General features: G+C 40.8%; 1 protein-coding gene across 1 annotated transcript; it reads left to right on the top strand.

Moving 5' to 3' along the window:
* Positions 1-254: 254 nt before the first annotated feature.
* On the top strand, positions 255-13,690 carry LOC120458730 (sterol regulatory element-binding protein cleavage-activating protein). The gene is made up of 7 exons (XM_039646483.2): positions 255-1,377; positions 6,757-7,134; positions 7,198-7,381; positions 10,090-12,358; positions 12,421-12,617; positions 12,674-13,028; positions 13,095-13,690. The coding sequence occupies exons 1-7, from the start codon at positions 1,112-1,114 to the stop codon at positions 13,271-13,273; spliced, it is 3,828 nt and encodes a 1,275-aa protein (XP_039502417.1). The 5' UTR covers positions 255-1,111; the 3' UTR covers positions 13,274-13,690.
* Positions 13,691-17,132: the final 3,442 nt, after the last annotated feature.

The raw sequence follows: 17,132 nt of genomic DNA on the forward strand, positions 1-17,132 counted from the left end.
GTCTGGCAGCACTGTCCAACTAAACTGGAACCCGTTTACCAGCAGCTGTTGCCGAATCTAAAATAAATAATAAATAGTCGAAACGGTTGAGGCCTGGTTTGGTTGTACTTTCATGGGAATTGGGGCAGTTTCCTGTCCCACGCCGAACAGGTGCTTTATTTTGTGCGATCTGCCCGCAGCGCTGACTCAGCTGTTCAATGTTTTGGTTCAGCCGCGAACTAGTTCGCCTTCACTGACTCACGGGGAGCTAGCATTTTGTTCTAACGTGAGTGGTGACGCGGGGCGCATCCAATTCTGCTGTTCGGTATAGAAAAACGTGCTTAACGAAAAGCCACATATTAAACTTATTGCCGGATTCCTCTGATTTATCATATCTTGTACCTGCGTTGCGGCTGAGCCATCGGCAACACCTCCTTCAACTTGTTTCTGGCCAGCGGTTAGGTACGGCACGTTCGAGCAGAAAAGTGAAATACACCTTAATTTGATAACAATAAGCTTAATCCGCGGCGCTGCTTTAATTTCAATTAAGTTCAAAAAACCCGGTGGGAGCGACGTTTACGTAGCAGATTCTTATAAGAAAAACCCGTATGTTTGTGCGCGAGTGTGTGTAAAAGAGCGCCGACGATGCGCAAAAACGTCAATTAATTACAGCAGCAACAACAATCGCACGGCGTAAATAACGTGGGGCCAAAAGGTGCGAATGAAGCGCAAGAAAAAGAAAAATCAATAGAAATAGAATGCAAATCGCCGGTGAGCATTATCGATATACGGCCCATGCCCAAGCCCAGATCCAAGTTAAGTCCAAAGACAGCAGGAGCCAGCGAATCGGCGCTATTAATAAAAAATAATAATAACACAATATCGGGGCGGACCCTGCTTCGCCTACGCAAATGATGCGTTGCAAACTTGAGGTTGCGTAATTGCCGCAGTCGAGTGTGCAAATCTGAATCCGCGCAAAAACCGCGAATACCGAACTCGTACTTTGCCGCTAAAGCGTTAGAACAAAGTTCTTGGTCAGATTCTCCTCTCTAGGGTGTCTGTGTGTAAGTCGTCGCCGTGCGCCTGTGTGTGCTCACCTCGCTATAAGTGTAAGTTCTGTGCCAACAACAACATGGCCGCCGCAACAGATGTTTCTGCCAGGGCGGCCGCTGCAGCGTCGTCAACATCGCCGCGAACATCAACATCCAACAACAGCGGCCTGGCCGGCAAGCCCTTTGGTCCCGCCTCTTCGTCCGCGGGAATAGCAGGCACTGCGGCAGCCTCCTCCACCGGACTACCCGCCTCCGTCTCGCACTTCTACTACAAGCACGGCCTCTTCTTGTCCAGCTACCCGACGTGTGCCTCCAGCATCGCATTAATGGCGATTCTGCTTTCGTGGTCAGTTCCAAATATGTGCAGAAACAGCACTTTATGTATACATATGCACATACATGGAAAATTGTTTGGAACGTTCATTAGAGTTAACATTGATTTAAATTTTACGATCTTTTCAACTTTCCTGAAAGTCTGTTTAATCAAATCGTGCCGCATGTCAAAACAGTAAACTAAATGCAATTAAAGATTTTAGTTTGATGCAGGTCAAGCAAAGGCACCGCGTAACTTAGTGAGATAAGAGTGACGATGGCACTTTCAACTCCAAAAATTGACTACATTTTGTGTCGATTTATAGTTACATTATAACAAATTACAAATAATTTCACTAACTTCGACTTCGGCCCAAAGCTAAGAACACCTTTTAAATTTCTTACTCTTAATAGCTGGGTAACGGTTATCAGATCGTCGAGGAAATCGACTATGGCGTACTTTTCTTTGACTGAGGGCGTAATCTAAAACTTTAAGAAAAAAGGAAATTAACAAAATAATTTTAAAGCAGGATTTTTTGTTAATGTTGATAAATATGCTTCATTAACTTGATGTATTTTTTTATTTATAAATAAATATTTAAATTAAAACAAAAAATTAACACAAAAATAGGCTTATTTCAACCCGAGACAACCGGGTTTGCAGTTTCAATGAACCGTTATTTTGACAAATAACGACGATCATTCACGCAGGAAAATTGGATGAATGTTTACTCTGAGTGATTCTACTGTCCAAACGATTATTGTACGAGAGAATAGGATCCACGATAAGAGAAGATTGGTTGATGTTATGTGGCCGAGGGAAAATAAGCCCTAAATGTGGGACTTTGAAAAGGACCATAAACCAAAAAACATCTAGACTGGTAAAGGCTTGGTTTACTGTGAACAGGTGAAAGTTATGAGCTGGCTAAGCCAATCTATCGATCTAAATCTGATCGGGTTGGTTCAGTTATAAAAACCCGATGATTTGTGTTAATTTATAAAGAAAAACCTATGTATCTCTAGTAGGTTAAAAATAATTATTGACCAAAATCCCTAGCTCAGTTAATATAGGCCGTCCGTATGAAGGCTGAGATTTGGGAAACAAAGATTAGGCGTGCAGATTGTAGACGCAGCGCAAGTTTGCTTCAGAAGATTTCCCTACCTACTCTAACGCCCACAAACCGCTAAAAAATGTTATGCTAGCACTTTTGAAGAATGTTTTAATTTTGTTCGGGTTAACAATTGTCTAGCTTATATTGATATTTTTGATAAAAAAACAAGAGAGAACGCTATAGTCGAGTTCCCCGACTATCTGATACCCGTTACTCAGCTAGTGGATGTGCGAAGAAGAAATTTCAACACTGACAGTTTTTGGCGGTTTGTGGGCGTTAGAGTGGGCGTGGCAAAAAGTTTTTTTTTGCAAATTGATAGAAATTTACAAGCCTAATACAAAAAGGAAAAAATATTAAAACATTTTTCAAAAGTGTGGGCGTGGCAGCTTTGGGCGGTTTGTGGGCGTTAGAGTGGGCGTGGCAAAAAGTTTTTTAGCAAATCGATAAAAATTTACAAGACTAATACAAATGAATCGACAAACTTGCGCTGCTTCTATGTCTCTGGAGTCTGTATGCTTAATCTCAACTTTCTAGCTTTTGTAGTTCCTGAGATCTCGACGTTCATACGGACGGACAGACGGACATGGCCAGATCGACTCGGCTATTGATCCTGATCAAAAATATATATACTTTATATGGTCGGAAACGCTTCCTTCTGCCTGTTACATACTTTTCAACAAATCTAGTATACCCTTTTACTCTACGAGTAACGGGTATAAATATGGCCTTTTCCGTTCTAACGACAACCAAATGCTGGCCCGTGCAGAGCGGGTATTGGTTTGAGTTATTAGTTTATTTTTAATCAGTATCAAAAGTTGGTATATAAATATATATCTAAAGCTGTCTGCATAAAATTTCCCAAATGCATTCTGAGCACCGACACTGTAAAGTTTACAGTGTAAACCAGGGATGCCTTAGTATATTATAGTAAAAAGGTATAATATATTCGTTGAAAAGTATGTTAAATGTAGAATAAAGCGTTTACGAGCATATATACTTTAATATATTCTTGATCAGGATCAATAGCCGAGTCGATCTGGCCATGTCCGTCTGTCCGTCCGTATGAGTAAGTATTAAAGCTAAAAAGTTGTAGATTCCAGACACATAGACGCAGCGCAAGTTTGTTCCCTGATGCTGTCACGCCCATTCTAACGATCCCAAGCCGCCCAAAATGGCCATGCTCACACTTTTAATAAATTATTTGATATTTTTTAAATTTTTATTCGTCTTGTTAATTTCTATTGATTTGCCAAATATTTTTTTGCCACGCCCACATTAACGCTATAGCGTTCTCTCTTGTTTTGTTTCTGTAATTGCTCTTGTTATAGAAAAATCTTTCCCTATATATGTACATACATACATACATATGTACATGTCCATGTTTTGAAGGTCTAAAAATGTACAATGATGGAAATTAGGTGTACTTTTCGTTGCTTTCACAATACTTGACATAGCAGAGGCAAATTAATTTTTTTGGGAAAAAGCCTCAGTGTTTTATTTGCTTCGTCATATTGTAACTGATACAAAAGAGGAAACAGTTGTTCTTGGGCGGATTTCTTTTTTTTAGAGGTTTGTGCCTCTTATGTCTAAGGTTGATAGACCTGCCAGAGCACTATTACTTTCTTCCTAAAAGTGTGTTTTTGTTTAAAACTTCTATCGATATGCCAAAACATTTTCTCCACGCCCACGGGTCCTCCTTATACACGTTACTCAGCTAGTGGAAGGTTGAAGGAGAGTCTTAAAAACTGACAGTTTTTCGCGGTTTGCGGGCGTTAGAGTGGGCGTGGCAAAATGTTTTTTGGCAAATCGATAGATATTTACAAGACTAATACAAAAATGAAAAATTTTCAGAACATTTTTCAAATGTGTGGGCGGTTTGTAGGCGTTAGAGTGGGCGTCGCAATACGCTGCGTCTATGTCTCTGGAGTCTGTATGCTTAATCTCTACTTTCTAGCTTTTGTAGTTTCTGAGATCTCGACGTTCATACGGACAGACAGACGGACGGACAGACGGACATGGCCAAATCGACTCGGCTATTGATCCTGATCAAGAATACAAATACTTTATATGGTCCGGAAACGCTTCCTTCTGCCTGTTACATACGTACTTTTCAACGAATCTAGTATACCCTTTTACTCTTGGAGTAACAGGTATAATTACCAAGACAATAAAAGTATCGTTCTCTCTTTTCTTGTACCTCGTTAAGAGGTGTTTTTGTTTGTTTTATTATACACTTCAGAACTTATTGCAATAGAGCTTAATTTATTTATAAATTTATAAATACACAAACCATTAGGCAGCTTTAAGCGGGATTAATAGAACCGGTGTTTGCCTTATCAAACGCGTTATATGTATGCTATGGTAACTGCACGCACGGTGATTTCCCGCCTATCGGCGCGCTTATCACTGGAGAACGACGTGCTCAGTGCCGTTTACCGGCTAGTCGTTGAGAGCAGTCTGTTGTCTTGGGCCAGGGAAACGGCCCGCTGACCTTGAATACTTTAAACGAGAATAGCTGATAGTACGAAGAATAAATAGTTAAATAAAATACTTTATTTTGGTTGGTCATGGATTGCTTTTAATACATATGGAACTGAGGCTTATCAATTAAATTTAAATTTTCGTTAGGTACGCTTTTTATAGATACTAGAAAAGGAACTGATTATCTTGTGAACATGCATTTTAGTTGAAAGTATTTATTTAAGAGAGCTGTAGGCCGTGGATGGTGACGCCCATTCTTGTTAGTTTGCTTATAGATTGTAATATTAAATAAATACTTACTTTACTTAAATAAATAAATATAAATATATGAAATAACATAATTTACATACTTTGATTATTTTTTACAGCGTAAAAATAATACAAATGAATACATTATTATACCCGTTATTCGTAGAGTAAAAGGGTATACTATGCGTTGAAAAGTTAGTATGTAAACAGGTAGAAGGAAGCGTTTCCGATCATATAAAGTATATATATTATTCATCAGGAGCAACAGCCTCACCCTAACGCTGAAAAACCACCCAGCCCACTATTTAACATGAGAGAATGCTATAGTCGAGTTCCCCGACTACCTGATACCCATTACTCAGCTAGTTGCAGTGTGATGGGAAAGTTTCAACACTTTTTTTTTTGCGATTCGTGTGCGTTAGAGTGGGCGTGGCAACATAGGTCAACAAACCTGGTCTGCGCTTATGTCTCCGGAGTCTGCATGCTGGATCTCAACTTTCTAGCTCTTATAGTTCCTGAGATCTCGACGTTCATACGGACAGACGGACATGGTCAGATCCTTTTGCCACCCCCACTCTAACGCTTATAAGCCGTCAAAAACTATCACGACCACACTTTTGAAAAGATGTTAAATTATTAATTCATTATACCCGTTACTCGTAGAGTAAAAGGGTATACTAGATTCGTTGAAAAGTATGTAACAGGCAGAAGGAAGCGTTTCCGACCATATAAAGTATATATATTCTTGATCAGGATCAATAGCCGAGTCGATTTGACCATGTCCGTCTGTCCGTCCGTCCGTCTGTCCGTCTGTCTGTCCGTATGAACGTCGAGATCTCAGGAACTACAAAAGCTAGAAAGTTGAGACTAAGCATACAGACTCCAGGGACATAGACGCAGCGCAAGTTTGTCGAATCATGCTGCCACGCCCACTCTAACGCCCACAAACCGCACAAAACTGCCACGCCCACACTTTTGAAAAATGTTTAAATATTTTTTCATTTCTGTATTGGTCTTGTAAATTTCTATCGATTTGTTAAAAAACTTTTTGCCACGCCCACTCTAACGCCCACAAACCGCCCAAAGCTGCCACGCCCACAGTTTTGAAAAATGTTTTGATATTTTTTCATTTTTGTATCAGTTTTGTAAATTTCTATCGACTTGCAAAAAAACTTTTTGCCACGCCCACAAACCGCCAAAAACTGTCAGTGTTGAAGACTCTCCTTCGCACTTTCACTAGCTGAGTAACGGGTATCAGATAGTCGAGGAACTCGACTATAGCGTTCTTTCTTGTTTTATTATTTTTTTTTTTCAGTTTCTACCGATATTCCATAAAACGTTTAAATTTCGTGTCCTCACTTTCACTTGCTGAGTAACGAGTATCTGATAGTCATGAAACTGGACTATAGCATTATCTCTTGTTATGTACATCAGAAAATTGAATTAAGGTAGACCCTTTATATCTTTCCATAAATCCGCTGGGAAAACACAAGCGCTAGTCCTAAGGAAGCCAATCAAACAAATTAGCTGTATACTCTTATCAATTTAGACTTCCATCTCTTTCCTCGCAGTTATCCGTTAATCAACATACCGTTGCCCGGGACCATACCCACCAAGATTGTATTACCCTACGAGGCTGGGTCCGGATCACAATCAGGGCACAATCTTAATACATCCTCGATTACACCGCAGAAACCGCACCCTTCCGTCGAACCCTGGTCTGCCGAACGCGCACAGGTACTCAATAGCAGCACCACGGACCGGAGCCCGCCTCCCCTTCTGCCCTGGGCGCAAAGCAGCCCCACCTTTTTCTACGTCCAGCAGATTACTCTGCGAGCTAGTGTTCTCCCGTGGACGGAAGGTATGCAGCTTATGGATGCGTTTCGGGCGCCGCTCTACGAAGTTTTTAAACTGCTTGAAATTGTGCGAAATCACCAGAGCAGTGAAAAGTGAGTATATTAAAGGGGTCCTCCACTCTCAAAAACGCAAATTGACTCAATATTCTGCCACAGCAAGCGTACCCTGGAGCACAACTGCCTACATGTAGAGAACGTAAAACGCGGATCACACGGGCAGCTGGACCAGATTTTTCCGGAGTATGGCTGCCTGCTGCTCTCGCCTGCCAACCTGTGGACTCAGAACTCTCAGAACTTTACTCGGGACACAAACATTCTGAACACAATATTTCAGTACCATGTAGGTATAGACCAATATATATATTATAAATATAACAATATTGGTAACTTAACTACAAGACTAAAAAAAATGTGAAAAAATATCAAAACATTTTTTAAAAGTGTGAGTGTGGCAGTTTTGGGCAATTAGAGGGCTTTAGGGTGGACGTGGCAACGTAAATCGACAAACTTGCGCTGCGTCTATGTTTTTGGATTCTGCATGCTTAGTATCAACTTTCTAGCTTTTATAGTTCCTGAGGTTCATACGGACAGACAGACGGACGGACAGGCGAACATGGCCAGATCGACTCGGCAAATAATCCTGATCAAGAATAAATATACTTTATATGGTCGGAAACGCTTCCTTCTGTCGGTTACATACTTTTCAACGAATCTAGTAAACCCTTTTACATTACGAGTAACGGGTATAAAAAAGGATATTTTGATTATACCTTAGAAGAATTTACAATTGTTAAAATTGTAGTATACATTTAAAGTTTAAACATCCATAGACTCATATAAAAGGGTTTCTCTCATAGACGCATAACTAAAGTGTTATCCAAACAGGAACGCTCGAACTTTAAAAGCTCATTGCGGCCTTGTTGTTTGAGTGACAGATGTCAAATACAGTGTATTATATGTTGAGCAGCACGTGCAAATCATAAAATTTTTTTATGAAAATGTGTCTTCAGTTCGAGCAACGTTCTGCGCACTTCGCCAGTATTACGGTCGCGATGATTGTCCTGCCGAGTCGACTGGCAGTCAACCGGGTCAGTAAATAACAAGCCGGTACCCGTGCATCAACGTAACGCGAAATCTGACTTGAAAACCCGCGGCAGTCGATTCCGCGTCGCGCACAGAAACCCAGCCTTTCGCAGACGACTTTTGTATCGGGACTTGGGCCTGCACCCGTTCACGATCCAGGTGACCCAGGAGGTTATGGTTAATGACCATAGACAGTGCCGTGTGTTCGTTGACTGGGCATTTCAGCAGTTGGAAGTTGCCGTATTTGCCGTATTTACACACGAGCTTTAGCAAGTGGCAAAGCATCCGCAGAAAGTGACTGTTTGGTGAGGATATTTGACCGGAGGCGTGATTGGTCCCGTACTTTTTCGCAAAACAATAATGGTTTGGCCGTCACCGTCAATGGTGAGCGATACCGGTTGATGATAACCAACTTCTTTTGGCCTGAATTCGAAAATATGGATCTGGACAACATGTGGTTTAAACAGGACGGCGCTACGTGCCCTTACAGCACACGCTACGATGGATGTTCGGCACGAGCAATTTCCGGACTGGCCACCGAGATCGTGCGATTTGATACCGCTGGAGGTGTTTTGTGGTGATTTCTTAAGTCACAGGTCTATGCCAACAAGACGCATACCACCGATGCCCTCAAAGTCAACATACGCCCCGCCATCGATCAAATACACGATTTATGCGCCAGAGTTATCGAAAATTTGACCTTTCGTGTGCGCGCCACCAACCGAAGCAGTGCCGGTCAATTAAATGATGTCATATTTCATATACCTTTCAAATAAAAAAAAATGTTTGCAAATATCTTTTTTACCTATTGAGTCGATCGGCCCATCTGTCTGTCCGTCAGTATAAAAGTCAAGATCTCAGGAACTATAAGATCTAGAAAGTTGACAACATGTAGACTCCAGAGACATAGACGCAGCTCAAGTTTATTGATCCATGTTGCCACGCTCGCTCTAACGCCCAAAAATCGCTTAAAGCTGCCACACACACACTTTTGAAAAATGTTTTGATATTTTTTTCCTTTTTTTTTGTTGGTCGTGTAAATTTATATCGATTTCCAAAAAACTTTTTGCCACGACCACCTTAACGCCCACAAATCGCTCAAAACTGCCACGTCCATACTTTTGAAAAATTAAAAATGTTTCGATATTTTTTCAAATTTTTGTTAGTTTCAACAGGTGAATTGATTTGAAAAGTATGATATTAAAGTTCAAGAAAATTTGGCTTCATTGAGTCAGGGAAACATCAAACAAAAAATATAGGTATATACAATTTGTTTATTAGCTTGAGAAGTACTGATATATTAAAAGATTGACAAATCACGTCATTGGTAGCAAATACTCAGCATTCCGCTAATAAATAGATTTTCATGAAAATCAGAAATCTGATCCCTATACCCCTTCAGAAGGTATATTGATTACAGTAAGCGGAGATATTTGTCTCCGTCCGTCCGTTCCTATTCAAACTGGGAGACTTCAAAGCTTAAAACAGGTCGGTTCAGAACATAATATTATAATAAAAATAATAATAAAAATAAAAAAGATGAAAATCGGAAAATAAGGAGATATTTAATGGATAAATCAAAGATTCGTTGCTGTTTACACATTGAAAGCAGTTTACACATTTACGAACGAATAATTACTGAAACTGTATACATATAAGCTTGCCGAAGCTAGCTTCCTATGTTTTTAGACAACATTTTGTCCCTACAATCCTAAAGTGCCCCAACTTTTAATATTTTCACTTTTACACACTTTTTCTCCTAAACCAAAATTTTTTTAAAGGGTTAACATAGTAGTAGTTTTTAAACACACTTCTGGTACGCTTCGTCACTACATGTACTGCCGTTCACAGTGACATTTGGTTAGATTGAAGGAAACACCATTAGGAAAAAAAAGTGCCAATTACCAAACATTCCTTCTAAATTGTCTATTCAATCCTAAATGCGCAAGTTTTGCCTAATTCCAGAACCTGCAGAAATCAAAAGTTTCCGCGGCGGAAATGCTGTTCGGTTTGCCTATGCAGGACACTGGATTTAAGCGTTACCCGCTGCGCGCTCGATCGCGTATCATACAGTATGCCTTGACATTGGTCCTTAAGCACAATGATATGGAGTACCTGAACACACTGAAGGCAAAGCTGCAGGGACAATACCCGCCACTCCCGTTGGATAGTGCGTCGGCGGAGGAGCCGACGACCATAACTTACATATTTTACCCGGGAGAGTACAGGATGTGGGAACTGGTGCCCTACACAGTGGCCTTTATGTTGGTGTTTGCGTACGTCTACTTCTCTGTTCGTAAAATCGATGTGTTTCGTTCCCGCTTTTTGCTGGCCCTATGTAGCGTAATCACCACAGTCGGAAGTTTGGCCATGTCCCTTGGCTTGTGTTTCTTCTTTGGCCTGACAATCTCGTTGCAGTCAAAGGACATATTTCCCTATCTTGTAATCCTTGTAGGATTGGAAAATAGTTTGGTGATCACGAAGAGCGTTGTCTCAATGGACGAGACATTCGACGTGAAGATCCGCGTGGCGCAGGCCCTTAGCAAGGAGGGTTGGCATATATCCAAGACTCTTCTGACGGAAATAACAATTTTGACAATTGGCCTTGCCACGTTCGTCCCCGTCATACAGGAGTTTTGTATCTTTGCCATAGTCGGCTTGCTTTCCGATTTTATGCTACAGATGCTGCTCTTTTCAACAATATTGGCCATGAACATTAAGCGGACCGAGTATACGGCGGAGGCCAAGCACCTTCCCAAGATGTTGCTGAGCTGCACCCAAGGGACTGGACGACAGGATTTTCGATTTTTTGGGGCCGCCCCAGCATTGCCCCCGTTTGTCCCTGGCACATTTCAACGTTCTCAGTCGCATCCAAAACTCTGTTTTGCTGATGCCGCATCTGTTACCGATCGAACAAGCTTGGTTAATGGACACTTATCGGCGGAGCAGCGAATACCTAAACGCATCAAGATAGTAAACTTCTGGGCGCGCACGCGCTTTTTTCAGCGTGCATTCATGATCTGGATGATTGTGTGGATCTGCTCTATTGTATATAATTCGGGATATTTGGAGCAGTTGTTTAGCATGGAGAACAACGGTACAATGACGGCAACTCTTGAACTTCAACGGCGCCTACAGGCAGGTCGGGGAGCAGTCAGCAGTTTCTTCGAGGGATGGCAAAAGGACGGGCAGCATGCCACAAGCGCGCCGAGCGACAGCGGCTTTTCTTCGTCCATAAAAGCTCCGCTAGCGATCGACATAAACGAGACGGCCGAGGATATGTTGCGACTGCGATATCCAAGCTTTGACTTAAACTATTTTCTTTCAAACTTTCACTGGTCCACGATTATGAAACAGTACAACATCTCACTAAGTGGGCACTACGTTACCCTGCTGCCGACCATTCGCCTTAGTCATGCCATCGCTCCAGAGCTAGCCACTCTATTGCGAAATCCGCAGGAGCAGCTGCAACAAAATTTTCAATGGAAGGCCCTAGCGGCTGCACTTGATCCGCTGGACTTTAATGACGACGACGTGCGCCGCGAGTCTCCGATGGTTATGGCAGAGGGGTTGCCTTTGGTACCCAAAAGCCCTATGGAAATATTTTTTGCCATCCTCTTGTGCTGCATTAGCATCTTCGTGCTTTGCTACACTATGGTGGTTTTTTATCGCTGCATCTGTACCAGGAACTACGCCGAGTGGCGCTCTAGTTGGCACGAATCCGAGGCGCCGTACAAGCAGACTGAACAAATCCTGGAGGGAGTTCCAACGCAAATCGCCGGACACAAGCATCGCATTGAGTGTCTGATATCTGACGGCGCCAGCATCATAAGCTGCTGCCTTAAAGGTCAAATCCGAGTGTGGGATGCACGCAGTGGCGAGCAGCTAACCAGCATCTCCCGATCGGATATTCAGATCTCTCAGCAGCGACCGGATGGGCAGACGCTGGTACGAAAGCTAACCGTGTCACCGGTGTGGTGTCTGGACTACTTCGACAATCTTATCGCAGTAGGCTGCGCCAACGGACGCGTAGAATTGTGGGAATCCCCTGCGGGATTGCTTAAATGTGCATACCAAGAAGACGCGAAGAGAAACCAGGGTATAACCCACATTCACCTCAACGGCGATCGGGTGATCGTGGCGCGTCTTAACGGCCGACTAGATGTCTACCGCTTGGAGACGTACTACAAGGGGAAGCAAATCGACTGGGGTTTTACCTCGGCTTACAGGCGCAGTATGTCTTCCCTTTTAATATCCTTTTAAAAGAGTCCCAAAAGTAAAGACATCATCTTTTAGCTCATGTGCGAACTGGATCCACTGGAAGCCTGGGATTAATAATGCAACGCTGTCAGCAAGAAGCATCTCAGAAGACCACCAAGGAGGAAATGAAAATCACATTGGAGGGTGTAAGACTAGCGCATCAGCAGCCAATCACCTGCATGCAGGTCGTTAACGACATGGTGTTCACTGGCAGCCAGGATCACACCCTCAAAGTGCGTATAAAACATTTTATTAAATCAACTTTCCTAACTATAAATGTTCTCCACAGGTGTATTGTCTTAACAAGTCCGATGTTGAGTATACGCTCCATGGTCACTGTGGGCCCGTAACCTGTCTTTTTGTGGATCGCTGGCAACCGGGCACGGGGGGGTCTGGGTCGCAGGACGGTCTGCTCTGCGTATGGGATCTGTTCACAGGCGCCTGCATGTATAATATCCAAGCTCACGACGGTGCCGTCAGCTGTCTGGCCTGTGCACCCAGTTACGTAATCTCGCTAGGAACGGACGAGAGGATCTGCGTGTGGGAACGCTTTCAGGGAAACCTGTTAACTACCATCAACATCTCAAACGCGTACTCGAGTCTACTAATGTTAACACCGTCACTATTGGTTACGAGCAAAATGGGTAAGGCCTACTCATTGATTGCCGATTCAAAGGGTGTAGTAAATAATACATTTAACTGCATTACAGGATCTCTTATTGTGTGGGATGTGCGCACTGGGCAGCCGGCTCGCGAGGTCAAACTGGACTTTGCAAACCTGCAGCTATGTCCCAAAATAATGATGCTTGCCTGCGACTCGGTAGTTTGCGACTACGGAAATGAGATCCGCGTTGTCCGTTTTCCCATTGTGGCTGACAAATGCCACTAAAGCGCAAAAGTTTAATTTTACATGGCTCGCTAGTACCTAGGAATAAGTTGACTTAAGGCTATCAGACGCCTCGAAGCCATTGACGCATTCACTATTTTATTTATATATATATTTGTTTAGGGTCTGCAGCAAATTAAAATTTTAACACAAGCTATACGTATCTCTTGGTTAGAATTTAGTAATAATATTTGGACACTAAGTGTAACAGCTTCAGAAACTAAACTAAAAGAATCAGAAATATACCCATATATTTTTGTGTAATTATATTAACTACATAGTGTCTTAAAGCGCCTCAGCCTAAAAACAAATGATTAGATATTAAATTAAATACATTATTCATTAGAATCACCTACGCTTAATTTTCAAAATGAAAAGAAAAACTTAAAAAAAAATAAATAATTGTGTTTCCAAATTTAATCATCTCCATGTCCTTTATATCGAATTTTGATTTCACTGCTGCGCAGCGGATAGGGTATATTCATTAAACAACCACTTTAAATATTTAAACAAACTTTTAAGGTAATGTGATCCCATATCCGGCAACATAATGTATATGTGACGTGGTCACTAAGCTAATTTTAAAAAGGCGTAAGACATCAAAAACGGTTATTTTAAGATTCTAAGGCGAGCCTTGGTTGATGTCAGTCTCGTAAGCAGTCTAACTTGCGACTAACATTATTCCTTTTTCTTTTCTTCCTTTAGCTGAGTAATTGGTATTTGATGCTATAGGGGTATAGGTTAGGTTAGAACCTAAAAGACAGTTAATTATAATTCAATGCTTATGGGAGTTGTTGCAAAATGGGCAAATGTTGAGGTGTCTACACTTTCTCCCCACCCGACCGAGGTACGCTGCGGTGTATCGTACGGCTCAAGAAAAGATAATGGAATAAAGTCTATTACAGTTATTATATATTTTAATATTATAGCAACTCATAGTAGATCTCAATGATTTAATATTAGAGGTACGTAATGTCTAGTGGATCTGCTTGGAACAGAACAGTTTAGCCGACTTACCAAATTGGGACTATTAACTTCACCACGAATAAATAAAAACTGTTCCAAGCTTCGTTCTACGGTTATCTAGGCATGGTAAATTAATTAACATTAAGATGTAATATAAGGTTTGCATTCCAAATTAGGCGCCTTACAGCAAACTTAAAGTAAGAAGTTTTTTGAACCGATTCAATGCAGTCCGAGTAAACTTCGTATTGTGGACTCCCAGCAGGTTATCCATACTCAAGAATCGGACGGATTCATTTTACTAGAATAATGTTTTGGTCATAAATGTATCATCAAATCCTTTTGACCAGCTTTTTATAAAACCAAGTACACCCCTGGCTTTATTGACAATAGTTTAGGGTCCAGAAGAACACCAAGATCATTAACCCGTGTTATTCTGTCCAAAAATCGCGCGTCTTGGGTTAACACGACAGAAGGTCATAACTTTACACCTCAAGTCATTTAAGTCTAGTACGTTATCACGGTACCATTTTTAAAAGCTATCTAGGTCGGATTGTAAGTCCAAATGACACTAAATTAACATCGTCTGCGTACATAAGTCTACGCAAATATTTTATTACTAAGGGAAGGTCGTTTATAAATACGGTAAAAAGGAGCGGACCAAGGTGACTTCCATGTGGGATGCCGGATGTGACTCGGAGAATACAAGAAAAAAAATTTCTATTTGCGTACTGCCGTTCAGATAACTTTAAATCCAAATCCTAATCAAAAGTGAATGATTATCAGAGCCAAATGCTTTACTAAAGACAGTGTAGATGACATCTGCTTGAAAATTATTTTTGAAGCCATGTATTACGAAGGAAGTTAGCTCAAAAAAAAAGTTGTAGTTGGTCTGCGTTTCATAAAACAGTTTTTGCATGGTGATATAATTGAACGAAAGAGTAAGGCTGTTCGGAATGAGGTAACGTAGAATATGTTCTTTAAAAAAACGGCAAATTGATCGGCTATTGCCTCCGATGTATTTCCAAAAAATAGCGATGAAGGAGCTCAATGAAGCTGGGTTCAGTAAAATCGAATTTTTAAAAACTGAAAACTGGCCCATGTTTGGCCACCAATTAGTTTTTTTTACCCACGTCCAGGTTTGAAGATTTGGAATTGTGAAAATATTCGACAATTTATTTTTTGTATTTTTTTTTTAATCGCAATGACATCGTTTGCCCACCCTTTAGATTAAAAAAATAAAGTTTTAGTTTGGAAAATATAACCCATTAAAAATTAAGGGTTTCCCATGGGTTTCTCAAAACTAAATATTTTCAATAAGAAACGTTTGCCCACCTTATAAAAATAGCATTTATCGCACACCCTTAAAAAAAAGGTTTTCGTTTGCCCACCTCTTAAAACGAAATATTTAAAAAAAAAACGTTTGCCCACCCTTTAAATATAGTTTTTATCGTTTGCCCACCCTTAAAAATAAATGTTTTCAATTAAAAACATTTACAAGTCGGCATAAATATTTTGACAAAATTGTCAGGTTTTTTTTAAACCTAGCTTGTGCTTGATACCGTTAACTAACGGTGCGAAGATGATGAGCAAAGCCACGAATAAATATTCAGCACACAGAATGCCAATTTTTAAGATATTAGAATTCACGCAGACAAATAATTTTTGTTCGGCACAAGTATTTTGACAAACTCATTTAGTAAATGAATAAATCAACAATTGTTTAAATTGAACTTTTTTGGATATTAAACGGTAATAAATAAAACAACAAATTAATTAATTAGACTATCAATGGTAGCACCATTTAACGGTGGAATTAAAGTTAAAAACATTGCAATTGAATTTATTGTGTCGCGACAAACTGTGTATTATCAAATTAAAAAGTTTAAGAAACATAATGACTTAAAAAACCTAAAAAGAACAGAGAGAACGCTATATTCGAGTTCCACGGCTATCTGATACCCGTTACTCAGCTAGTGGAAGTGCGAAGGAGAGTCTTCAACAGTGACAGATTTTGGAGGTTTGTGGGCGTTAGAGTGGGAGTGGCAAAAAGTTTTTTTGCAGATCGATAGAAATTTACAAAACTAATACAAAACTGAAAAAATATCAAAACATTTTTCAAAAGTTTGTGCGTGGCAGTTGTGGGCGTTAGAGTGGGGGTGGCAACATGAATCAACAAACTTGCGCTTATGTCTCTGGAGTCTGTATGCTTAATCTGAACTTTCAGCTTTTTTAGTTCCTGAGATCTCGACGTTCATACGGACGGACAGACGGACATGCCTGTTACATACTTTTCAACGAATCTAGTATACCCTTTTACTCTACGAGTAACGGGTATAAAAATCCTCTTGCGAAGCAAGTCCTTGCAACGCAGTGGAATCTGACCGCCAGCCTTCCGAAAAGTGAACGGAAGGCAATCAGTTAGCAGACAGTTCGTCGACGTTTAAAGGAACAGGATTTCAAGACATACATATATTGCTAGGGAGGTGCCCTATCTTTCAAAAGTTAACAAGCTTAAAAGGCTGCAATTTGCAAAGAAACATCTATAGACGGCGAAGTTGTGTTTTACGTACGGATGAAAGCTCTTTCTATTATAACTCGTCAAAACAAAAAATGTTTGTAAGAACATCTGGTCTCTTTTGAAATGCAAAAGAATAGTATCGTTACATAAAACTCGAGAGGAGACGATTTCGGAGCTCACTTTTCTTTGGAAAGAGATAACTCCAGGGATCCAGGGAGTAGAGTACTATACGAAGACTTACATTCAATGCTTCTAGCAAGCTTCTATATTGTTGGAAAAATAAATTATTGTTGTTTTGGGGAAAAAAAAGCACTCTATAATAATTATTTTCCTCGACAAGTTCTCGAAGTTCCGACGGCGAAATCTCGCAATATGCCG

Source organism: Drosophila santomea, chromosome 2L (assembly GCF_016746245.2).
Source record: "Drosophila santomea strain STO CAGO 1482 chromosome 2L, Prin_Dsan_1.1, whole genome shotgun sequence".
In the NCBI taxonomy this organism is placed as follows: Eukaryota; Metazoa; Arthropoda; class Insecta; order Diptera; family Drosophilidae; genus Drosophila; species Drosophila santomea.

Excerpts from the sequence above, each read along its gene's own strand:
- LOC120458730 (XM_039646483.2), top strand. The coding sequence starts at position 1,112 with ATGGCCGCCGCAACAGATGTTTCTGCCAGGGCGGCCGCTGCAGCGTCG. Across the intron at positions 7,135-7,197 it reads AATCACCAGAGCAGTGAAAA|CAAGCGTACCCTGGAGCACA; the intron begins GTGAGTATATTA and ends ATTCTGCCACAG. Across the intron at positions 7,382-10,089 it reads ACACAATATTTCAGTACCAT|AACCTGCAGAAATCAAAAGT; the intron begins GTAGGTATAGAC and ends GCCTAATTCCAG.